At 31.0% G+C, this 24,598-nt stretch overlaps 4 protein-coding genes across 5 annotated transcripts; all 4 read left to right on the forward strand.

Moving 5' to 3' along the window:
* Positions 1–1,065: 1,065 nt before the first annotated feature.
* On the forward strand, positions 1,066–2,084 carry LOC131175992 (uncharacterized). The gene is made up of 2 exons (XM_058140947.1): positions 1,066–1,407; positions 1,489–2,084. Exons 1-2 carry the CDS (start codon positions 1,185–1,187, stop codon positions 1,752–1,754), a joined length of 489 nt encoding a protein of 162 aa, XP_057996930.1. The 5' UTR covers positions 1,066–1,184; the 3' UTR covers positions 1,755–2,084.
* Positions 2,085–4,244: 2,160 nt separating this feature from the next.
* On the forward strand, positions 4,245–5,167 carry LOC110648557 (uncharacterized). The gene is made up of 2 exons (XM_021802841.2): positions 4,245–4,556; positions 4,661–5,167. Exons 1-2 carry the CDS (start codon positions 4,310–4,312, stop codon positions 4,924–4,926), a joined length of 513 nt encoding a protein of 170 aa, XP_021658533.2. The 5' UTR covers positions 4,245–4,309; the 3' UTR covers positions 4,927–5,167.
* Positions 5,168–8,090: 2,923 nt separating this feature from the next.
* Positions 8,091–9,895, forward strand: LOC110648556 (uncharacterized). 2 transcript variants are annotated; one of them, XM_021802840.2, is made up of 2 exons: positions 8,091–8,456; positions 8,839–9,895. In XM_021802840.2, the coding sequence occupies exons 1-2, from the start codon at positions 8,295–8,297 to the stop codon at positions 8,986–8,988; spliced, it is 312 nt and encodes a 103-aa protein (XP_021658532.2). In that variant the 5' UTR covers positions 8,091–8,294; the 3' UTR covers positions 8,989–9,895. The 2 variants fall into 2 exon arrangements, with proteins under 2 accessions (XP_021658532.2, XP_057996809.1); XM_058140826.1 differs by having other exon boundaries at positions 8,091–8,420.
* Positions 9,896–15,062: 5,167 nt separating this feature from the next.
* Positions 15,063–22,410, forward strand: LOC110648554 (CDPK-related kinase 5). The gene is made up of 11 exons (XM_021802834.2): positions 15,063–15,765; positions 18,213–18,343; positions 18,657–18,698; positions 18,799–18,907; positions 19,781–19,859; positions 19,951–20,247; positions 20,325–20,437; positions 20,763–20,870; positions 21,006–21,068; positions 21,176–21,343; positions 21,888–22,410. Exons 1-11 carry the CDS (start codon positions 15,232–15,234, stop codon positions 22,026–22,028), a joined length of 1,785 nt encoding a protein of 594 aa, XP_021658526.2. The 5' UTR covers positions 15,063–15,231; the 3' UTR covers positions 22,029–22,410.
* Positions 22,411–24,598: the final 2,188 nt, after the last annotated feature.

Consider the following 24,598-nt stretch of genomic DNA (forward strand, 5'->3'; position numbering starts at 1 on the left):
TTTTTACACTATAAAAGTAATAATATAATTGGTTGACCCTCTTAAATGTTTGAGAGAAGGTCCTCATCACGTCAATTTCTCTACCAAACTGAATAATCCAATTTCCACTGCCCAACTAATGGAGAAATTTTTAGAGTAATGTGTTTAATATGGGAAATTCTTGTTTTATAAATTTAAAACATAATATTGCCTAGGTGTAGCTGGGTTATTTGTTTGGGATTGCTTTGTTTCATGGTGACAATTTTCCCCTTTTTATCATGCCACATCTCATATGAGTTTTGTGGGTGGTAATAATTCAATAAATTTTTTGCTTATAAAAAAATATAAATATTTAAAATTTATTTATTTAATAAGTAAATTTCATTATATATATATATATATAAATTGAGTTTATCGTGTGTTACCTAAATCTCTCATATTTTCTGAGACTACATTTTCGATTCTTTATATTAAGCGCGATATATTTATATATCGATCTATAAAAAATAAAAGTAATATAAAAAAATGATTGCTTTAATTAAATAGAATACTTAAAAATATATATTATTTTAATTGTTAGCATATAAAATAGGCTTCATCATAATAAATTAAAAAATTAAATTAAGATGAATTAAAGTTATTTAAATTTTTTACTTTTTATTATTTGAATTTTAAAAAATAATTATTTTAAATTACATATTTTTCTTGTATAATATATTGACTAAGTTTACCTTACCATAACACGAATCCTAGAAATTGGCGTATCCTATATTCATGCCTGTACTATGTGTCATGGTGACATCTCTAGATAAGAAAATCCAATTAACATAGGTTGGAAATCTAAGTTTCACATTAAGAATAAATAAAAATTAATGAATAGATATAACACGTTGACTTAACTAATTATTTTGATATGTAAAATAATTTAATAATTTATATAAGTACAAATTACAATGAATTAAATTGTAATTTAATCAACAATCTCCAAATTTACAAATATAATAATTTGAGAGGGGTGAGGGGTAGGATATATACTCTCATACTGTATAGAAATTAAAGCCTACCTTCTGGCAGTTTTGCACTGCTCTCTTCCTCTTCCTCCTCTATATAAACAACCCCATTAATCCATTCTCTTCACAACCCATCAAAATTGCAACTCTCTCGAGTTTCACATGCCTTTAGTTTCTTGACTTAAGGATCTAAATATGGCTTTAACCTACACCCAATTTCTCATGCTTTTGCTTATTGCATACATGCTTCTTGGAGTTACAGTGGCCAGCAAAGGCTTCAACTATGGCTCTCCTCAAACTACTTATTCAGATACTCCTAACAGGATCATTGTTGGTGGCTCTGCATATTGGAGCTTCGGCTTTAACTACTCCGTTTGGGCTTTCAAGAACGGCCCTTTCTACGTCAATGATACTCTAGGTATGTAGCGAATGTCACTATTATCATACGAACTGAACATCAGATTGATTTTTATTCTAACATGCAAGAAAATTTTTTCAGTGTTCAAGTATGATCTGCCAAGCGAGAACAACACATATCCTCACAACGTCTACTTGGTACCAGACATGCGAAGTTTCTTGACATGTAACCTTTCCAAGGGTGTGAAGATTGCGAATGAGTCTCAAGGAGCCGGTGAGGGTTTCGAGTTCGTGTTAAACAAGTGGAGGCCTTACTATTTTGCCTGTGGTGCAAGCGATGGCTACCATTGCAATGTCGGCGGGATGAAGTTCTTTGTTCTGCCACTGCTTCGTCGTTGGCACTACTAATCGGAAAACAATAAGCCGGCCAGGGAAGATGCATTGCTGCTTATAGGGGGCATTTCATGTTTGTCTGTCGTCGCCATTTTTTTCCCTTTTTTTTTTTTTCTGACATTAGCAAGAATAATTTATCAAAAATAAAAAGAAGTTGGGGATAAACTTCTTGTTGTTTGTATCATTGTTTTGGTTCAAGCATTTTGCGTTTGAGGTTAGCCGACGGAGAAGAGGCTAGCTAGCTAGGAATTTCATATAATGTTTACTTGCATGTACACATATATGCCTCCATTTTTATTTTTACCCTGTAATGATTTTTTTTTTATTCATTTGTCTGAAAATTAAAATTTAATTCAATGGATTTATTTTTATCGATTCTTATATTTACTATAAAAAAATTTAATTATTTTTAATTAAAAAAATTCATTTCAAAAGAAAAAAAAAATAAAAAATGATTGTGTAATACAATTGAATTCTTTTTTTTTTTTAATAATTTATTACGAAAAAAGGCATTAAGAAATATCATAAAATCAATAAATAAAGATTTACATATACAGTATATACGTTGGATGAACATCAAATTATTATTTAAATTATTTTTAAATAATTTTATCTTATCAATAGATTAAGAATTTATAATTCAAATGAATAAACTTCAGTTTAGTTTAATAATGTTATTGTTGTTCAATTTTCAACCGTAAAATCTCAAATTAAAGTATAGTAAAACCCAATTATATATATAAAAAAGAATTTATAATCCAACATTGTCATTCTAAAGCAAAATAAATACAATAAATCTCTCACCTAAAAAGGATAAAATAATATTGCGTTATTGCAAAAAAAATACACCCTTTTGTAAATTAATGAATTTTTATTGCAAATAGGCAAATGAGATTATCTATGTATAATTTATCTAATAAAATGTTTTTAATATTTCTGTTCACACAAAATTTATTTGTAAAATTATTTTATGTGCCTTATTGAAAAAATTGTGTTCGACCTAATCATTTTGATTATGCAACTTGAATCAATATTTAACCTGACAATCAATTAATTTTTAAAGTTAGAGAAAATTTCTCGATTTCATTTTTTTTTATCTATTAGCTATAAAATCTATTACAATTTTTTTTTAATCAAACAAACAGAAAATGCATTAATCATTAAGTTCAGTAGCCATCAACTCTTTAAAAGATTATTGTAAATTAATTTTATGAGTTAATTATAATATTTTAGTGATTGAGCTCTGAGAATGAGTGGCGAATATGAACTTGGCCATCATCATGGTGTCATGAAGACGTATTCTTCTTATATTCAAGGCACAATAAATAATCCGCTTTTTATTTTTAAAGACCTGTTTCAGTTAAATTTGCAGTACTCATTGATTTTGAGGCAAAATTGGCATTGTTTTGTCAAATTTAGAGACTAAAAAGATGTATATCATTGGTTGACCCTAATTGATTAACGGAAACTTTAATTTGTCACCAACCCATTGCACATTTACACGCCCACTAACGCATTCCTGTTGACTCATCCAATTTTTGGTGCTTTCCCCTCTTCGTTTAAACCAAACCACAAGTTATTCCTTGACTCTTCAGGCGTATTGTGTAATTAATAATGAATGAAGTGAAGAACGTAATGAAGTGGAGGACTTACCAATGAAATGATTCACATTAATAATATATAAATATATTAATAGGAAATTGGAGGGATGGTGTTTATTAAGTGAGTGATATAACTTTAATTATTGAACTAAATTAAGTTATGCGAAACACTATATTTTTAATTAATTTTAATTTATTTCATCTTTAAATGTATGAAAAATAAAAGTTTTAGAATTTGAATATACTCCAATTGATTTATAAGTCTTTAATTTATCATATGTAATGTCATATAAATATAAATGATTACATAGCATGAAAATAAAATCGAGAATTATGAAAATTCTTGTTTAGACTTAATTTATCATTAATTAACGCAAATAAGTGGGACTCACTATATTATGTATATATTAAATCCATAATGAATCGAGTTTAGACAAAAAATTCAACCCTAAATTCTCATAATTTTAATGCCTCAATTTTAATTAATTTTATTACTAAATCAAAGTTTTAATTTTTCTAATAAATTATTTTTATGAGTTGATCCTATATGTTGTGTGAGTGAACTTCTAAACAATATTATCATGTTTTAAGAAATTTATCTTATAAAACTTTTTTTAGTAGGGTGATTGGAAGATTAAGTACTCGAATATGACTCTATTAAGTGAGTAATATATATTTAGCTATTAAAATAAGTCAAGTTATGCATAAAAATATTAATTTAATATAAAATGAGATATCCTTAATTTTTCTGAAAAAAAAAAGTAATAAAATAAATTCCAGGAAAAAGGGGCAAATTTGGCAGTTTTCCACGTTGTCTTTCTTTCCCTTCGTATAGCTAGCTAACAACCCCTCTCCCTCCCTATATAAACACCCCATAAGCTTATTCTCTCATCAAGCACATGCAAACATTCCTACCTTTTCTTCCCTCAAGCTTTTCACATCTACACAGCAAACCTTTATTTTCAGGATATGGATCCAAAGTACACACAGGCACTCGTACTTGTGCTCTTTGCTTCCATATTGGGAGTTAGCAATAGCTATCTCAACAAGGATTGGCAGTACAGTGACTGGGGTTCCAAACGTGGCTCCCATAGACCTGGCTATACTGCTACTCCTAACAAGATCATCGTCGGTGGCTCCGCCAACTGGACCTTCGGCTTTAACTATTCTGTTTGGGCTTTCAAGAGCGGCCCCTTCTACGTAAATGACACCCTAGGTATATGCTGGAAACTCGATCAGATCCATTCTTTTTCTTTTAATATTATTGGCCTGCATGATAGAAACTGGGGTTGATTATTATAACGTTAATGATTTATGCAGTGTTCAAGTATGATCCGCCAAGCGAGAAGAACATACATCCTCACAGCGTCTACTTGTTACCAGACATGTGGAGTTTCATAAATTGTAACCTGACAAGGGGTGTAAAGATTGCGAATGAGACACAGGGAGCCGGTGAGGGTTTCCGGTTTGTATTAAAGAACTGGAAGCCTTACTACTTTGCCTGTGGTGCAAGCGATGGCTACCATTGCAATGTTGGCCGGATGAAGTTCTTTGTTATGCCATATCTTCGTCGTTGGCATTATTGATAGATAGTGGAAATTTAACAGTCCAGGGAAGACGCATTGGTGCTTGATTACAGCGTTTGTTACCATACAATAAGACTAGTTAATTGTTATAGTTTTATTAATTTGTGATGAGCATTTTGTCTTCGATATTAGCTGTTGGATATCAGCTAGAGAAAAGACATTATGTCACGGAATACTGAAATTATAATAATTTCCTTTTTGTAAGTTTTCAATGTTAAGGTGATGATTTTAATATCTTTAATCGAATTGCAAATATAAACTTAATATATTATATAAAAAACAGATTTATAACATTTTCAATAAAAATTATATATATATATATAGATCAACTGTGATGGAATAATCAACCACTTTTGGAATTTGATCATCTGAATGAATTTTCGTCAATGACGCAATTTAGAGTTAGTTAAAATCACACTAATTAACATTTACTTTGCAGCTTCAGCATCTCAACTACCAGATGATAGAATATGTTCTATGTGGTCCCCATAAGTCAATATGTATAAGTAGGCAGACTAATTCTTACATACACTCAGTTGTATACTCCATGCCTATTTAAACACCTCATTAACTCTCATCAAAAACATCCAATGATCCTGACATGGCTACCATTTCTTCCCTCAAGCTTTTCACATCTACACAGCAGACTTTTATTTTCAGGATATGGGTCCAAGGTACACACAGGCACTCATGCTTGTGCTCTTTACTTCCATATTGGGAGTTAGCAATAGCTTTACTCCTGGTTGGAGTCCCACACCTGGGTACCATAGCGCTGGTTATACAGATGCTCCTAACAAGTTAATCATCGGTGGCTCGGCCAACTAAACCTTCGGCTTTAACTACCCTGTTTGGGGTTTCAAGAAGGGTCCCTTCTACGCAAATGACACTCCAGGTCTGCTGGAAACTAGATCAGATCGATCTTTTTTTTTTCACTTGTAACTTAAAGGTTCTAAAGATGAGTCCAATACTATTGGCTTGCATGCTAGAACCTCATATTGATTGTAACATTAACGATTTATGCAGTGTTCAAGTATGATCGTCCAAGCGACAAGAACATGCATCCTCACAACGTCTACTTGCTACCGGACATATCGAGTTTCATAAATTGTAACCTGACAAAGGGTGTGAAGATTGCAAATGAGACACAGGGAGCCGGTGAAGGGTTCGAACTTGTATTAAAGAAGTGGAAGCCTTACTAATTTGCCTGCAATGCAAGCGATGGCTGCCACTGCAAAGTTAGGCAGATGAAGTTCTTTGTTCTGCCATACTTCGTGGTCGACATTATTGATATTGGAAATTAACTAATCCAGGTAAGATGCATTGCTGCTTCATTACAGTGTTTGTTACCATGCAGTTTGGTATGACATAATGACATAATATAATTAATCATGTAATATAATGAATAATGCAATGTAATTCTTATGTTTGATTTAAAATAAAAATGTATTGCAATGTAATAATGGTTTTTATTTCAATATTTAGTTTATTTATGATGATAATAAGTAGTAATGACTGTGGTGATTAGTGATCGGGTGGTGGTGGCGGCGAAAGTGTTCGGTTAGTGATGGTGGTACGAATAGTAGCGATGGAGGCTGCAAGGTGGGGGTGGTGAGAGTAGGTGGTGAGAGTAGAGCGGTGATTAGGATGTGGTGGTGGTGGTGACAATGGTAGCTGTAGGATGGGGCTGGTGGGACTAATGGCAGTGACCAGACGGTGGTGGTAATGTAATATAAGGCATGATAGGCTTTATTTTAATATTTAATTTATTTATGGCGGTAATAATAAGTGTTAATGTTTGTGGTGGTGGTGATGGAAGTTATCGAGTAGTGATAATGATAATAGTAGTTGTCAAATGGTGGTGGTAATGTAATATAAGGTAATGATAGGCTTTATTTTAATACTTGATTTATTTATGGTGGTAATAATAACTGATAATATTTGTGATGGTGGTAGTGATAACAGTGGCTGTGATGGCAATGGCCAAGTGATGGTGGTCGCCATAGTCATGGTTGAGTGGTAGTGGTAGTAATAATGTTGGCGATCGGGTGATAGTGGCAATGGTTGGTTGGTGTTGAAAGTAATGATGGTGTATAGGTGATAAAAGTAACGATGGTGGTGATGATAATAGTGGTGATAGAGAGTGACAGTAAAATAGATGGTGGCTATAAAGTTACTGTGTATTAAAATTAACAATTTTCTTTTTTATGAATTTTTTTTTTACTTTAATTAGGACTCATCACTTTAGTATTATTGGATGAAAATTTATTGATACTTTTATTTAGTCTTTAATATTAAGGTGATGATTTTAATTTCTTTAATTGAATCCCGAATATCAACTTAATATATTATATATAAAATTGATTTATAATATTAATCAATATATATATATATATATATATATATATATATATATATATATATATATATATATATATATATTCCCACTTATCATACTTTAAAAGTAAAAAAAGAATAATTAAATTAACCCTCGATTTACCGAGGAAACGTCTGTCTGTGGATCCTAATATTTAAGTGCATAGTATTAAGAAATTAAGATAACTTAATTCATTTTGTGGAATTTTGTTGTTAATATCACTTTATTATATTGAAAGAAATATTAACTTTTCAAATAGAATGTCCTGATATAATATTTATTATATTTATATAATTTTAATTATTAAATTTAAAATAAACTATTGATATTTTAATTATCCATTTTAATTATATAAATAATGAATTTTATTGCTAGGGATGGAATGATAAAAGTTCTCACCTGTTTTATTTCAAACTCGATCAATTTTTTTTAATTTTAATTTGTGTGAGACGAAAATGAAAAAATTTTATATCTCTCAAAATTCTGTAATCTGCCTCGTACAGTAATATATTATTATTTTTTATTAAAAAAATTATTTTTATATATTTATATACTTAAATATTATAATTTTAAAAAAATATATAAATATATACTTAAAATAATGAATAAAATTTAAAATTTTAATTATATTTTATTTTTTAATAAATAAATTTATATTATATACTAATAAATTAAAAAAAAAATTCTTCGAAAAAAAACCGTCCTGCCCCAGCCACCTGTGCCGACCTCGGACTCCACTCCCGTCTCTGTTCCTGTCCCCGTCCCCATCCCCATCCTCATCCCCATCCCCCCACCTACTCCATTGCCATTCCTATCCGTTGCTAAACATTTTCCCAATTCCTGAGATGAGGCCTAGTGGGCCACACCTTGAACCCAATTTTGTTTCAACAACAGAAAAGCAAAACGACATGGAAAATCCCAGAAAAATGCCAAGCAAAGAAAATTAGTGTGTTTGGACAGTTAGACAACAGAAGCACGATACAGGAAGAGAAGGATGGATGATCTTCTGACACAAGGCCTTGATGTTGATGGGTCTTCCTATAAGAAGCTTTCCAGCGGCAAATACGCATGTCTTGTTTGTCCTCACAATCCCATTCTTGATTCTCCTCTCATGCTCTCTGTAAGCTACTGCATACCTTACCTTCTTATCTTCTCTGTTAATTTTTGTCTTTTTTCTTTTCCTGTTATTTCATTCATTATTCATTGAAAATCCAAATGGGATATATATAGAACTTGCTGTTGCTAATTACCAAGCCCTTTTGTGTGATATGGTATCTTCTTTTGTGATGAGCTGCTCAATGCACTCCATAATCATAATCACACTTGATCATTGAAAATCTTCGGCAGTCGGATCAGTAGCTTAAATTTCGTATGCAATTGTCTAGAAAAAGGGGTTAATTGATATTCTGTTAATCTTCAATTGTCTGTTTCTTTTCAATTCTTAGTGGATCTGCCTGCCAATTGGGCTTTACTGTTTGGATGCCAAGGTTTCTTTGCATACAATTGGTTTTCGGGTTGTTAAGTGTTGTTTTTCTCAGGTGCATAGCATTGGCTCACGCCATCTTGCTGCAGAATCCAGGCTGAAGAAAAAAGAATCTGTGAGAAAGGATGAGATAAACAAGAGACTGGCATTATCAGATTCTCCTGTTGGCTCATTCGACTCTACTAATTTAAACAACAAAGGTTAGGTTAACTACTAAACCATTAACTGAACAGACAAGGAACGTTGCTTCTGAGGTACTATGGAGTAAAACTCCCCAGCAGAATTCTGGAAACCAAAATTGTGATGTGAAATTGAGCAAGGGACGGTTTACAAATGCAACAGCTATCACATGTCAGGTAATCTGATGGGTAATTGATACAACAGCAAATGGATTTCTGAGAGAAGTTTATAGAAGCAGGTTGGAAGCGAGATTGTCATGAAAATGGTTCCAGGATGAAAACGCAAGTTTCTCTTTCAGATTCATCATTCAACTTTTTATGCCTATTCTCTCTGTTTTTAGTTGCAGCTTGTGTATCATGTCTTTTGTAGAAAGTTGGAAACACTTAAAGTAATTAAACCATTATACTCAAGAAAGACATTAGCTTTATAGAACCATTCAAACAAAAGAAACCCTGTACTTTTCAAATGATTAGTGTTCTATTACAGGTATTATGCATATGATCGTTTGCAGGTTGAATTTGACTCTGATGAAGAAGATCCAAATATATGCTTTGGTTAAAAATTATTCATTCTTGGAAGACTCTAAATAGATATTTGATAGCTCATGAATCATGATCATCGACATTTGTTTGGATTTGATGGTATCTTGATGCTTGTAGCGATTGATTTCTTTGTTTTTCCAAGAACCGTAGAAAAAGCAATCTTGATGATTTTGGGGGGCTGAAGATGGATGGCTTGATCTCCATTCACAATCACACAGTGAAGCAAGTAGATTGTATTTTAGACGTATGGGTTCATATAGATTTATGGTTGATTATGTCAGAAGGTTAGATACTCAGATATTTTCATTTTTAACATTGGATAATACTTTAGAGCTGAACTATCCATGTGCGTTGTGTCCATCACAGTCAGCAAATATGTGCATTCGTCAAAGTTTCAAGTGAGAATCTATGTTGACACACTGCATTTTCAGCTTCTTATTTGGAAATTAGCTGTAACTAGACCAAGACTTGGATGATTGATGAGAATTCAACCGGTGCAAGCCAGCTCAAACTCACTATCACTAGCATGACAGCAATATCAAATTAGAAAAAGATGAGAATTCAACTGGTGCAAACAAGTACAAACTCACTGTCATTAGTATGACAGCAATATCAAATTATAAAATAAAGAGGTCAAATGATCCCTTTTATAATTTTATTGATAAGATTAAATTAAAATAAATTAATATGTAATTTATTCAGTAATCTTCTTAAATAAGATTATATGATTAAGCTCATATTTAATTAAATATTTAAAATAATTAAATATTAAATTTAGAATAATAGAATCTATACCTTTATAAGTAAAGGTTTTATAGTGAATGGTAGACCTTTTATTTTTTATTTTAAACAATAAAATTAGATAAAATTTGATCGAAAAATAGACTTAAATTTTTTTCACCAAGTTGCAAGGGAGAGATAAGAATAGTGAAGAAAGTGCAGTGTGTGGGGATGTCAACAACATATTGATGAGAAAGAGAATGCGATACATGATAGTTGATACGTTATTCTCTAACAATGACACTTTAGTGGGCAACCCACACATTGATGTTCGCTCTGCAATGATGAGATCACAACAAAAGGAAATCCCAATGTCATTTCCATTATTTTTTATCAATAATTTTGAGGACCCTTTAAGAAACAAAAATGTTCAGGAACAAAAAAAACTATATGACAATGGTGGCAGTTTTGGTTGGTGCCCTTTGTGAAGAAAATCAACTGAATTTAACTCATTGAGAGAGAGAGAGAAGCGCTCAAAGATTTTATAAGAAATATATTATGTTTATTCTAAAACGATATGAGATTTATAAATTTTAAGTTAATGTTTAGACTTTTTGGTAAATCAATAATAAGAGATTAATTTTAGTATTACTTATTTCTCAATGCATATATTTTCTCTAATTTAATTAAATGATGGTGATATTTTAATAAATTTAATGGTTTTTTTTTAATAATTTATTATAATAAATTTATGCAAAATTTAGAGATTATAAATACAATTTTAATGAAAATTATATTTAATTTTTACTTTTTTTAATCTGACATTTAAATTGAAATTTGATATTGAAAATTTTAACTAATAACAATTTTATCATCACAACAAAATTAAAAAATAATGCTAATTTTTGTATTATAATTTCAATTCTCAATTTAAAGGATAAAAAAATATATAAAATTTAATTTTAAATTTTAAAATAAGTTAATTATAGGATTATTTTTATTATTTTTAAATTATATTAATTTAATTCTTTTAGTATATATGTTACGTAACGATTTTTCAAAAAATGATATGGCTTACTCTTGCAAGTATTTTTTAAAGTTCAACTTATATGTTCTAAATTATTAATTTTGAACTCGCATAATGGAAGAAATTTTTTGAAAGTAAAATATTTAAGAACAAAAGTCTAATTTAACATTTAATGAGTTTTAATCTATAATTTTTAATTGCAAACTCTATTCTTCTATACCTTTTCATATAAAACATTCATCAAATCATTTTAACCCATGCATAATAAAGCTATCTACATGAAGAATTCCAATGCTAATTTAGGATCATGTTTTTTGAAATTTGCTGAAGATGATTAGCATAATTTGATTATTGAGTTTGGAGTTACTTTCATCAAAATGACTTAAATAAATTAGGATTGATTCTTCTTTGTTTATAGTCTCTTTTATTTTTTTTTTATAACTTTTTAATTAGAGTTCTATCGATTTTAATTTTACCTTTATGTCTATATCAAGTCAGGTGAAATTAAGATAGTTTTGATGAATGATTTTAGGGATTGTTTTTTTTTTTACTCTAGTTATTCCATAAAATTAATGGGGTTTGATTTGTTGCAAATGGGAATCTGAGTATCAAAATAAAGCAATCGATCAGATTAGTGGAAAATAAATAATTAAAGAGCTATTACTTTATGGGAGGTGAGCATTAGGGTTTCAAGAAAGAGGAGGGCTTACTTTGTAAGCAAAAGTTGAGGTTTGGTTTGGCAAGCCGAAAATCATAACAATAAAACAAAATAACAGTCCATGTGTTTCAGTGTGGCGGCTTTGGTTGTTCAAAGCGTTTGCCAAAAGACCATTTTCGATTTGGGTTCTCAAAGGCACTAGTGAAAATCATTGAATTCAACCTAATTAATATTCACACTAACTCTCAAAATCTGATTAAAAATTATCTTAATTATTAAAATCGAATCTGTTTTTATATCTGATTACTATTATTTAAATAATACCTAAACTTATTTAATTTTATATATTTTAATTAATAATTTATATACAAATATTTTTAATCAATAATTTATATTTTAAAATTTTAATATAAATTCTATTTATTTAAAATATAATATATAAAAATATGTAAATATTATTATAAAAATATATATTTTTATTTTTAATTAATTATTTATATAAAATAAGTTTCGATAATGGATGTTCAACATATAAACTTGAATCCATTACGGGTATTATTCCTTTAATTCGAACCTATTCCAAATGGACACAAATACTTAATTCATTGACATCTTTATTAGTGAGTTGAGAGTTTTGAAAGGACTTAGATATTTAATTTCACCTTGTACTTATAGTGGTGCTCAATTTAGCTAAATTGTAATTTTTTTCTCTAATTTAATTCAGAATTTTCAGTTTAAACTCATTTTAACTAAAAACAATAAAATTTCTGAGTTAAATTTTTTCATTTTTTGAGTTGTAAGAAAAAAAAAAGTTCAATTCTTTTGTTTTTTAAAAAAAATTTTTTGATTTAATTCAAAAATTAAGAAATTCATTTTGAGAGGGGTTCCCCCTTTCTGTTCCATCAAAATAAACATTGTTGTCCAATTTCACAAGGCTCCTCCAGCAACAATGGTGATGATTACTATTGCTTTAGCAGTTTTGCTAGCGTTTCAAAGAGTTTAAGATGTCTGAAGAGAATATTTATTTCTGGAATTTATAAAAAAACACTACATTTAATTTTAATTCTTGAAACAATAGATTTATAGGTAATTTTCATTACTATTTCTTTCTCTTAGTTCATCATTTTTTTAATATGAGAATCTTAATATTTACATATTCCCACCAAATATTAAAGAGAATCAGAGATTCAAAGAAGCAGAATTTGACTAATGACATGGCTATCAACCTGATTTTAATTATATATATACATATATATCTGAGATTTAATAAGAGTTTAATTGTCTAATTTCACATAAATAAAAAATTTTCCTTGAGTGATTAAAGATTATGATTTACAATATCTCTGAAAATTCGATACTAAATAAGATAAATAAAAAATAAACAAGGTCCTGATTAGCATGTGATATTTTGGCCTTTTGTAGGTTTGCCTTTATGAGCACTGATTGTGATGATTTTGGAGGGGTTGATTCCATGATTGCAGAAAATATTAATAAAAGGTGATACGAATCTTTTCACCTAAACCCTAATCCGTAAATGCACCCATGTTTCTTGCAATGCATTGGCATTAATTTTGATATTATTAGGCTTAATTAAGCATGCATTATTCCCAAATATGAACAAGTATAATCGTGCTTTTCTCCATACACATGCATTAATTGCTCTTCAATTGCATACACGTGAATTTCGTATAATTAGGTATGTGATCGATGAAGACATTAACTCATAGCAATTGTAATTTTATAATTCTTCAAAAAGAAGTTTTAATTACTATAAAATAATTGTTTCCCATAATTATGATTTTGATAGAGATAATCATACATTACAATCAAAAGTATAATTAAATATTTTCTAAAAAATAATCTATATTACTAATGAGATTTAATTCCATGAAAACCTAGACTTCAAATTATATATATATATATATATATATATATATATATATATATATATATATATATGTATGAAGAAAGATTACGAGGAGATCAAGAAACGAAGAAAACGAAATTAAAGACTTTTGTTGAGCTCCATTTATGATTTGACCACTTCACAATTTGCCATTTATAATTGATATATCACATTTAATAATCTTTGCGTAGTTGTTCACCTAATATTTTTAATAATAGTAATAATTAAAAATATATTATTTAATTAATAAAATCATATTTGAATACTGACTCTCTCAATAATAATAATAATAATAATAAATTACTTTATTCATATATAATTACATTTTTTTATATTAATGAGGAATTTAATAAAGAACAATTATTACTAAAAAATTGTAATCAGTTAGATGAACAAATATTCATCCTCTTAATTACCATTTTGGCTACTTTTTATATCTTGGTATAAAGTTTCAACCATCACTTTCACTTTCAGATGGATAATATTAATAATAGTTTGTTCGACTATCTATTTTTGCTAATGCTAATTTAATTAATTAATTTTATCAAATGCTAATTTAATTTATTTTATATCACATTTCAAATAATTTTTAATAATTTATATTTTCATCTTGCCCTTTTTTTTTAATTATTATGATAAGTGAAATGAATTATATATATGAAAAATTATTATTTAGTCTTTATATTTAATAAAATTAACTACTTATAAATATAAAAAATTACTATTTAATTTTTATATTTTAATAAAATTAATTATTTAATCTATATATTTTAAAAAAATATATTATTTAATCTATATAAAAATTTTTATTAAATTATTTAGTCATTCAATTCATATTATTTCATTTATTTTTTCATTATTAATATCATTCATATTATTATTTAACGAAATAATATGAATCATTGATATTATTATTTAACGAAATAATATGAATAACATTAATAGAAGACTAAATGATTAAACAAAATTTTTTATAAGGATTAAATAATATATTTTTTAAAATATAAATATTAATAAATTAATTTCGTTAAAATATAAAAATTAAATAATAATTATATATATAAATAAATTATTATTCTATGATAAAATTACAAAACTATCCTCTCAATTTTTAGGTTAAAATTCAATTTTTTTTCTTAGTCAATTCATTCATAAATTATCTTGTTTAAATTAAGGAAGTCATGTGCATGGCTCGTGGTCTGTCACCCCTGTACAGCTCACTTTCACTTTCATCTTCTACTGCAATACATCCCAGCCTTTTCCTTCTAGTCGGCTCTCTCTCTTTCTCTCTCTATCTCTCTCCCTATCAATACTCTCCAAAGCACCACTGCCACCACCGTTAGCTCTCATTCACACAATGCTTTGACCATTAACCACCCACATCTCCACCTCCTCCTTCTCCTCCAAAAACCAAAATGGGGACCTGCACATCAAAGCCTCCCAAAGCCAACCCTTATGCCTCCCAAAACGAACCTGTAAATGATCAGTCTAACCCGAACCAGACTCCTATATCTCCACTCGCACCGCTCCCTAACCCCAAACAGTCCCCTTTCTTCCCATTCTATACTCCGAGCCCTGCTTATCCGTTCAAGAAATCTCCTTCTGCCGAATTCACACCAGCTAACTCCACTCCTACGCCGTTGCGGTTCTTTAAGAAGCCGTTCCCTCCACCGTCCCCTGCTAAGCATATTAGGGCCGTCCTCCGCCGGCGGGAACAGGGGAAGAAGAAGAAGAAGGCGGCAATTCCCGAGGAAGGGGAAGGTGATAGCGAGGATGCGACTGGGATAGACTTGGATAAGAGGTTTGGGTTCTCGAAAGAGTTCACGAATAGGTTGGAGGTAGGGGAAGAGGTGGGCCGAGGGCATTTCGGGTATACTTGTTCTGCCAAGTTCAAGAAAGGTGACCGTAAAGGGCAGCAAGTTGCTGTTAAAGTCATACCCAAATCCAAGGTTCCTTTATTAATGTTTCCTATATGTAATCTTCTCTGAATTTGATATAATATTTAGATTTGCGGGCTTTTCATTTGGTGTTTTATTTTGTTTAATTTGCCTTTTCTTTCCCTCCCTATTTTCATGTTATCTGCTTTTATCAAAGTTGGAAGCTGAATCTGGTGGTTAGCTTCTTCTTCTTCTTCTTTTTATTTTTTTATTTTTTTAATTGGGTATTATTTTTTTGTAATTACTAATTTGGCAAGAAACCTGAAGACTTTTAATTTGAATGGATACAAAAAAGCTAGTGGGAATAAAGACAATAAGTTAACTGAAGCTGCTTGGAATCCTTCTAGAGGTGGAATATTGGAGTTCGTTTTATTTGAACAGACTCGTTAAAGAATAAAGATTGCTTCTTTGAGTGTGATAGACACAAAGCAACCATCTTTTTTTTTTTGGATAACATTTTCTTTTTGCGGTCAATGGAAAGAATTGATCTTAAGGCCCACCTCACTTTCCTTTGTATGGTTTGATACTGTGTTTAGCATTTTAGGTTTAAACTGCAATTTTTGTCCACAATGCAGTAGTCTGCATCAACGATCCTTGTGTTTGCCAGCTAATAGAAGTGGTTAGTCTAAAAAGGAGTGGCAAGCTACTGTTAATTTTTTTTCTAAAGTCATGTTCTAATTACGTTCTGTCTGACACCCAAGATTTGAAAGTTGCCGCTAAAGTATTAGGAAAGGAGATAATACAATGGCTATGAGTGGAACTGATTGTTGAAATGGACCAATGTCTTATATAGGGTCCTTTCCTGGGTCCACAATGGAGCTGATTATTTGCACAATCAATCAACTCATGCCCAACAATAGGTTAAAATTAAATTCAAATTAGAAAGAGAAATGGTTCTAGTTAGATCATTCAGCAATATCTTTATTCAAGACATGATTGTGCTTATAATTCTTGATCAGGCAGCTAACCTGTCAATAGGTTACTTGAAATTTTCTTCCAGAAGTAGAGAATGTGAATTACTTATTGATTTGTCTCAGAAGTTTTGAATTTTTGCTCCCAATTGATTAAGCTTAAATCTTGTTTTCCTATGAAGATAATACAATGAAACCCCTTTCATGCCCATTATAAATATTACTTAAGTAACTGCTTTCAACTGGCTTTGAATTAGCTGATTGGAAAGAATTTTGTCAATAGTTTTGCGGTGTTCTTCCTTAGAAACAGTTTTTGTCCATGACAAGTGATCTTCTATGGTTTGTTGGTATGTCTTGGTCTAAAATTCAAACTAAACTATAAACAGATTGCCAAGGATGTGTCTCAAGTATAGGAATTATTGTATATGTTTATACAAGATGATTTGTTGTTCTTTAGGAGGCAAAATTGTTAGGGTAATTGAGAATTCTAAGTGTGATATGTTGGTGTTCAGATGGTACTTTAAGATTCATCAAGTGCCTTGAAGTGAGCTTCTACTCTTTGCTAGCATTCTATTTTTTATCCATATGAAATGTTCCTCTGTTAGAATAAATCAGACTGTTGGTATTATAATTCTTGGGTTTCTAGAGATCTTGGGAACTTTATTTTTGTTCTATTTGGAGTTAAATGGCGATTGCCTCTCAAAATATAGCCTGTACTGGAAATATGGCGAGGGATTTTGGGTCAAAAGTCAAGATGCTTTCTAGGCCTGAATTACTGCACCATTATGCTTGATGTGGAGTAAATGAAGAAATAGCTTGTGACGTGGTTGGGGCATCTTTTCATGAGATTATTTCTGATTTCATGAGGCATCCTAGCTGATTTGCTGATTTTATAGTTTCTTTATCATGAAATTTGTTATTTGTCATTTGATGTTCGAGTTAGTGTTGCCACAGTTCCTGTGTGATTGAGCTTGCCTGTTTTGACTTTCTCCTGCAGAATAATGTACCTTTCTTATTAAAAAGAAATGGAATTGTGTACTTCTTTGTCTGATGACTAGATCAGTGATTAAGGTTGGTATAATGGTAGTGTACATTGTTATGACTTATGAGATGAGCTTCCCATTTCAAAGTAATCTGCTGAGAGTTGTCTGAAAACCACCCAATGTGTTTCTCATAATGTATGCTCTTTTCATTTGGATGATCCTTACTTTCATTACCTTAGGGTAGAATACATATCATAAACATTGATTGATCTAGAATCATAGTTATTGAAAGTACAAAAGAGGACCTGGAGGCTAGGTGCTATCGTGTGCCTAAGAGGAAAGATGCAAGAAATAAAATTAGGCATCTAATCCTATATAAGACAACCATAATTTTGTTTATATTCTTATGTTAAATTCGAAGCAGAATTGCTAGTCCTTATTTTCTTTTTGCCTAAATAATCTAAATTGACATGGTGGAAAGATTTTGATATTTCTCTTTTCTGTGCTAGTTCTTCTAATCTTATTACAGCATATTATTTCATTCTGATGTGTTTGATTTTGCCAGATGACAACAGCTATTGCAATTGAGGATGTGAGAAGGGAGGTGAAAATACTAAGGGCCTTGACAGGACATAGCAACCTTGTACAGTTCCATGATGCATTTGAAGATTTTGATAATGTCTACATAGTAATGGAGTAAGCTTGGAAAGCACACAATATTATTTAAATCATTTAATTTTGTGTGGCATGCTTATTATTAACTGAGTTAAACTTCTATCTCTTGGATGATTCAGATGAGGGTCATTGACACTGTTCCTGTTTGATTCCAAACCATTCCCCCTCTATTCAAGCATGAGGATGTGCTTCCTTAAATTTTGTTTTGCTTCCTTAAATTTTGTTTATGTGGATATCTTTAATACAAATTGTTGCTAGGGTATATACTACTTGCCCACAGCTTTATGAGATTGTTGACCTTATGAAAGTTAATTAGTTATTATGAATTTTTCAGGTTATGTGAAGGAGGGGAGCTGCTAGATAGGATACTTTCAAGGTAATTCTTTTAGTAGTGGCTGTATTGAAAATTTTAAGTTGCTCTGTATTTTCTGTGCCTTGTTCTAGCTTCTGACTAGCAAATTTTGTTACTCTTTCAGGGGTGGGAAATACTCAGAAGATGATGCAAAGGGCGTCTTGGTGCAGATACTAAATGTTGTTGCCTTTTGTCATCTACAAGGTGTGGTGCACCGGGATCTCAAACCAGAGGTAAAACATATTTTTGTTATTTTTCTTTTCTTTTATAATAAGAGAATCACATGCATGCTGATAGTAAGGCTGTGCACGGTTCTCAGAGGTCCGGAACCGACAAGAACCATACTGAACCAAACTTTGATGCTTTGGTTCAATTTTGGTCTTTCACTAAGAATCGAACCAGAACTAAATAAAGAATCGAATTTATACATATGTTTTCTACTTTTTTTAAATGCATTATATACTTTCAATATATTTATATATTTATGTACAACTATGGACTAAATACAACCTAATATTATATTTCTTTTCTTTAAATTTTCTCAATAATTTTATTTATAAATTCATTAAATTGCCTTATAATTTTTAATTATAATTGTATTATTATACTATATATATGTTTAATTCATAATTATATTTGTATCTTATAGTTAAAGATTAAATAATTAATAAATAGCTAAAAGGTGTATTATATAATATACTTGGACTGTCATATTATATAATATGCTTAATCCTAATTTATATATAATATGCTTAATCCTAATTTATATATGTACCTTATAATTAAAGATTATATAATTTAAAAATAACTAAAAGACATACTATATGATATATTATGTATTAATAACTCCAATAAAAATTTTAATACTAATTCAAGTATGGTTTTTTATGGATATAATTGCATAAAATTATTTCAAGAACCGAGAATTGAATTAGAATTGCACTGAACCGATCCAGAACCATGTTGAAATTTCAGTTTGGTTCCAGTTACCAGACAGACCCCGAACTGAAACTGCCAGTGAATACTTATGCGTGACTTAGATACTTTTTTCTTTCTTTATATTTCTTTACTGTGTTGTATTCTAAATTATCCACTTGTGTTATCAGAACTTTCTGTATACTTCTAAGGATGAGAATTCTCAGCTGAAAGTCATAGACTTTGGCTTATCGGATTTTGTCAGACCAGGTTTGTCTTTTTGGCAATTGAGTCACTACTTGCTTGTCCCACTTGACCTGGGGATCTTGGGTGGGTGGTTAACATCTGTGGTGGTTTGCAGATGAAAGGCTTAATGACATTGTGGGAAGTGCGTACTATGTGGCACCTGAAGTCCTTCATAGATCTTATAGCACGGAGGCTGATGTATGGAGTATAGGTGTTATAGCATATATTCTATTGTGTGGTAGTCGTCCATTTTGGGCCCGTAATGAGTCCGGAATTTTTCGGGCAGTCTTGAAAGCTGATCCAAGTTTTGATGAAGCACCTTGGCCTTCTTTATCTCCGGAAGCAAAAGACTTTGTAAAACGCCTATTGAACAAGGACCCCAGGAAGCGAATGACTGCAGCTCAGGCCTTAGGTGAGTGCTTCAACTTCTCATATAAATAGGTGTCGATGTCATTGTTGGGAATCACCGTCACAATTTTTTGTTTTCAGGTCATCCCTGGATCCGGAATCATAATGATGTAAAAGTACCTCATGATATTTTAATTTTCAGACTCATGAAGGCATATATGCGCTCGTCATCTTTGCGTAAGGCTGCTTTAAGGGTGTGTATACATTTGTGATGACAAATAACCAGAAAATATCTGATTCTTTGTGTATGTTTAAAGTATCCATACTTCATCTTATAATTAATGCCTTCTGATATTGGAGTTTCTGTTTTCTCATCTTGACAAATATTTTAAAATCTTTTGAATCTTCTCTTATTTTCCCACTGATAAAATTGATTAGAAGGCTTCCTGCTTTTAGACTAAGATCTAGTATAACAATGGAGGATTATCCGGACACACATCTTCCTAATTATTATAAGCATTAAGCTTTTTGTCACTGACCTTCTAATTGACCTATCTTGTTTTTGGGTCTTACTTGCAGGCATTGTCTGAGACACTGACTGTGGATGAACTCTATTATTTGAAGGAACAGTTTGCATTGTTAGAGCCAAACAAAAATGGCAGCATAACCTTGGAAAACTTTAGAAAGGTCAGTATCCCTTCTCTATCGATCTCTCTTGCACATATGCACACATGCACATGTGTGAGCAAGACACATACATATGCATTTTTGAGGTAGGATGATTGGATGATGGTAAATTTTGTGCATTCTTGTTTGGTGCAGGCTTTGATGAAAAATGCAACAGATGCAATGAAGGATTCACACATCCCTGATTTTCTCTCATCGGTAAGAACCAAGTTGCCTAATGTATTTGTGGGCTGCTCCCTATTTTATATGGTTATAGTCTTCTAGTTCAAATTTGTACCTACCTCTTGATTTTCATTTCTTGACAGCTAAATGCACTTCAATACAGAAGAATGGATTTTGAAGAATTTTGTGCAGCTGCATTGAGTGTCCATCAGCTGGAGGCACTTGATCGCTGGGAACAGCGTGCCCGTTCTGCATATGAAATTTTCGACAAGGATGGAAACAGGGCTATCGTCATTGAGGAGCTTGCTTCTGTAAGTTGAAATTTTCTTGCATGTTGGGGAATTCCAACAAGTTTTATTTTGATATCCTGTTTCATATACTTGGAACACAACAAAAACCTCAACGGATCTGATAGTCTATACTCTATAAGCTGATATATTGTCAATTATCAGTTCGTAACATTACTTTCAAAAATGTGATTTTCACAGTACTTGGAAGTTGACCACTGTTAAAGGAAAAAAAAATAATAATGGGTCCTTTTTTTTTTTTTTTTTTTTTTGTATATGCTTTTTGACCTAGCTTGCAACCAACTAGGGTTGTTGTGAAGGGTGTCTCCATTGCTTGATTTTTATCATACCCTGATTGCCATAGTGCAACTGCAGTTTTATAGGGCTGCTGCTAGATTTGTCCACTTACAAGATCATCCAACATTGTAAATTTACCTCGTTGGAGTTGGCAACTTATGAGGGATGTTCATGTCCATGTATTGATTTTCTGACAAATTGGTGCAGAAGAACTGTACTTATTTGGAACAAAACTAGACTCATTGACTTTGAAATATTTTTGATGATTCAGGAACTTGGACTTGGCCCCTCTATTCCAGTTCATGCAGTTCTCAATGACTGGATAAGGCATACTGATGGACAACTTAGCTTCCATGGATTTGTCAAATTGTTGCATGGTATGTCCAGCCGAACCGTGGCAAAGGTGCAATGAAAACCAGATGAAAGTTAACCTTCCTTGGCCAGTCAATTAAATAAGATGCATGAGATACGTTAGGTTACATGCACCCTTGAGCGCAGATTATGAGAGCCTTCAGTCTCATGCTGATTATGGAAAGGGTAAGAAGTGAATATGATTTGCTGTGATAGCCATTTGCCATTGGTTCATTTTAAATATAAAGCGAGCGCTGGCATTGTCTTGTAAAGGTATAGGTTAGTCTTGGCCTAAACAGGTAAAAAGATATTTTTCTTGTTACCACTATACATGTTCCATTTCCATTGGTTCTCCAAATTTTGCAACTTTGGTTAACCAATATAGTGGGTTATGAATGCTTGTTTTGCCTGAAATCCAAATCCAAGATGATTGGCTTTTGCTAGTAGGTGACCAAGTTGACTTAGGAAATTGTATATTTTAGGAAAATTATAGCCGCAATGAAGGGTGAAAAAAAAAAAAAAAGAATAATAGCCCAGGAGAGGGATTCTTCCCCTCCAAGGACTCCTTGCCTTTGGGAATCCTGTGGCACAATCAAAATCCGTAGAATAATTATTATATTCATCAAGAGGAATGGTGTGATGAGCTTTCAACAACAATGATTTCTTTTTCCACCTAATTTCCATTATTCTCCTTACCATCCTCTCCTGTGACCAACAGTTGTTCATGGAGAGCTAGGAGGTGATAATTTGGTGGAATTAATATATAAAATCCAAGTGAGCGCGCTGGTTTTAATGATTTTAGCCTGCTCTGTAGCGGACGCTGTCTAGATGATAGGAGCGAAGACAAAAGCAAGGGTACGATGCAAACAGTAATTGATCCTTTATGAACCATCCTTGTTCAACCAACAGAAGTTTGACCTTATGCCCCCAACTTCACAACGTTACTCTCTCTCTTTCTGTGTGTGTGTGCACGTGCATGTGGGGTTATCCAACTCGATTATAGAAATTTAGATATTGTGGTTTGGCCCATAAAAATTACCCAAGGTCTCGTTTATCAGTACAATATCAACAAGGTCATTCCTTATTTTTATTTTATTTATTTATTTTTTCACTATGCTAAATGCAACTTCATTATCATATAATTAAAAACTGATTATTAAGCCTTGCTCTCTTATGAATATACATATAAAATACATTGAAGAGCTTAACTTGTTGATGGTGTACTGCAGCAATCAATTCCACAGCTTTCTACCGTGCCTTGACAAATGATTATCACCCTTCCTGTTATGACCATCTGGTGGTGACTTGTGATCACCTGGACCGGTTTTATTTTCCTTGAATTTTTCATTCCCACCACTCTTCTTCTCTCCTGTTAAAAAAAAAAAAAGAAAAAATAATAAATATATAAGAACTCACGTTAAATAAATTAATGGTTACATATTTAACAAACTGAAAAAATAAAAAAAATAAACTCTCGCTCACTGGGATTCGGAACTTGGGTTTGATCATCAGCCATAACTGTTCCCGATGGAGGAAACACAAGTAAAAGCAAGATTATCATCGAAACAATAAGTAACCCACGGCACCTGCAGCTGCAGCCAACCATTTTCTTTTTAAAAAGAATTCACTTAAATAAGATAAATGTGTATATAGCTTCTGTATCCTGCATTAGAAGTTCCTGCTTTGATATGTATATATAGGGTAGAGGATAAAAATGAAATTGTGAATTAATTAGAAGGAAATTACTTGTTACCGTCTTACAAATGGATAATAACACTCCCTGATCCTACCGGAAAATATATAGCTTTTTCCACATTCCGTAATGTGGTGGAGCTCAACCAGCAGCAGGTGAATGCATTGGCACCCACGAAGATGGAAAATGCATGAGAAATACTATGACGACTAACTTTGGATATATTATATTATTTTTTAGTGATGGACTTAATTTTCATTGAAATTTAAATTTAACTACATTTTTTTAAGGATTAAATTTAAGTATATTTAATATTATGCTATGTATATGTTTAGATGGAAGGATTTGATATAGATTTTGATTTTATCTCATATATAAAGTTAAAACTAAAAATTTAAAATAATTATCTATATCTTGTTATTTCAAATCTATTCTACAACAATCAATATATCGATTTTATATGATATCATAATTTTTTAGATAAAAATATAAATTTTAAATCAAACATTTAAAATTTATATTTTGAATCTAAACACAACCTTTTTGTACATTGAAACTTTTTATAAATATATGATAATGTAATATTAATGGAAATAATTTGCGCCTTCAATTTTTGGTGTAAAATGGATAAATAATTACGTTAAAATATATATTTACTGAATTTTTTAAAAATAATTGGCTTCGATAATATGAACTCTCACAGTTTTGCAAAGACAATTTCAATATCACTCACTTAGAATACTCAGAATAAGCCCATGTATATTCAAATCTTTGTTCTACTTGATTCTCAATAATTTTTTGTACTAATAAAATTTAGAGAGACTAAAAGAGAAAAAAAAAAGAAAAAAAATGAAAGTAGTATATATGATTTGAATAACTCATTTATATTTATAGAGAATGAAAAATCATGACACCTTTCTAGACAGACGTATTTATCT

This window comes from Hevea brasiliensis, chromosome 18, assembly GCF_030052815.1.
Source record: "Hevea brasiliensis isolate MT/VB/25A 57/8 chromosome 18, ASM3005281v1, whole genome shotgun sequence".
Lineage (NCBI taxonomy): Eukaryota > Viridiplantae > Streptophyta > Magnoliopsida > Malpighiales > Euphorbiaceae > Hevea > Hevea brasiliensis.

What these genes read in the sequence shown, in the direction of transcription:
- LOC131175992 (XM_058140947.1), top strand. Translation starts at nt 1,185, where the DNA reads ATGGCTTTAACCTACACCCAATTTCTCATGCTTTTGCTTATTGCATAC. An exon ending in CTACGTCAATGATACTCTAG is followed by an intron (nt 1,408 to 1,488) that starts GTATGTAGCGAA and finishes AAATTTTTTCAG; the next exon opens with TGTTCAAGTATGATCTGCCA.
- LOC110648557 (XM_021802841.2), top strand. Translation starts at nt 4,310, where the DNA reads ATGGATCCAAAGTACACACAGGCACTCGTACTTGTGCTCTTTGCTTCC. An exon ending in CTACGTAAATGACACCCTAG is followed by an intron (nt 4,557 to 4,660) that starts GTATATGCTGGA and finishes TGATTTATGCAG; the next exon opens with TGTTCAAGTATGATCCGCCA.
- LOC110648556 (XM_021802840.2), top strand. Translation starts at nt 8,295, where the DNA reads ATGGATGATCTTCTGACACAAGGCCTTGATGTTGATGGGTCTTCCTAT. An exon ending in CTTACCTTCTTATCTTCTCT is followed by an intron (nt 8,457 to 8,838) that starts GTTAATTTTTGT and finishes TGTTTTTCTCAG; the next exon opens with GTGCATAGCATTGGCTCACG.
- LOC110648554 (XM_021802834.2), top strand. Translation starts at nt 15,232, where the DNA reads ATGGGGACCTGCACATCAAAGCCTCCCAAAGCCAACCCTTATGCCTCC. An exon ending in AAGTCATACCCAAATCCAAG is followed by an intron (nt 15,766 to 18,212) that starts GTTCCTTTATTA and finishes TGATTTTGCCAG; the next exon opens with ATGACAACAGCTATTGCAAT. An exon ending in ATCGGATTTTGTCAGACCAG is followed by an intron (nt 19,860 to 19,950) that starts GTTTGTCTTTTT and finishes GGTGGTTTGCAG; the next exon opens with ATGAAAGGCTTAATGACATT.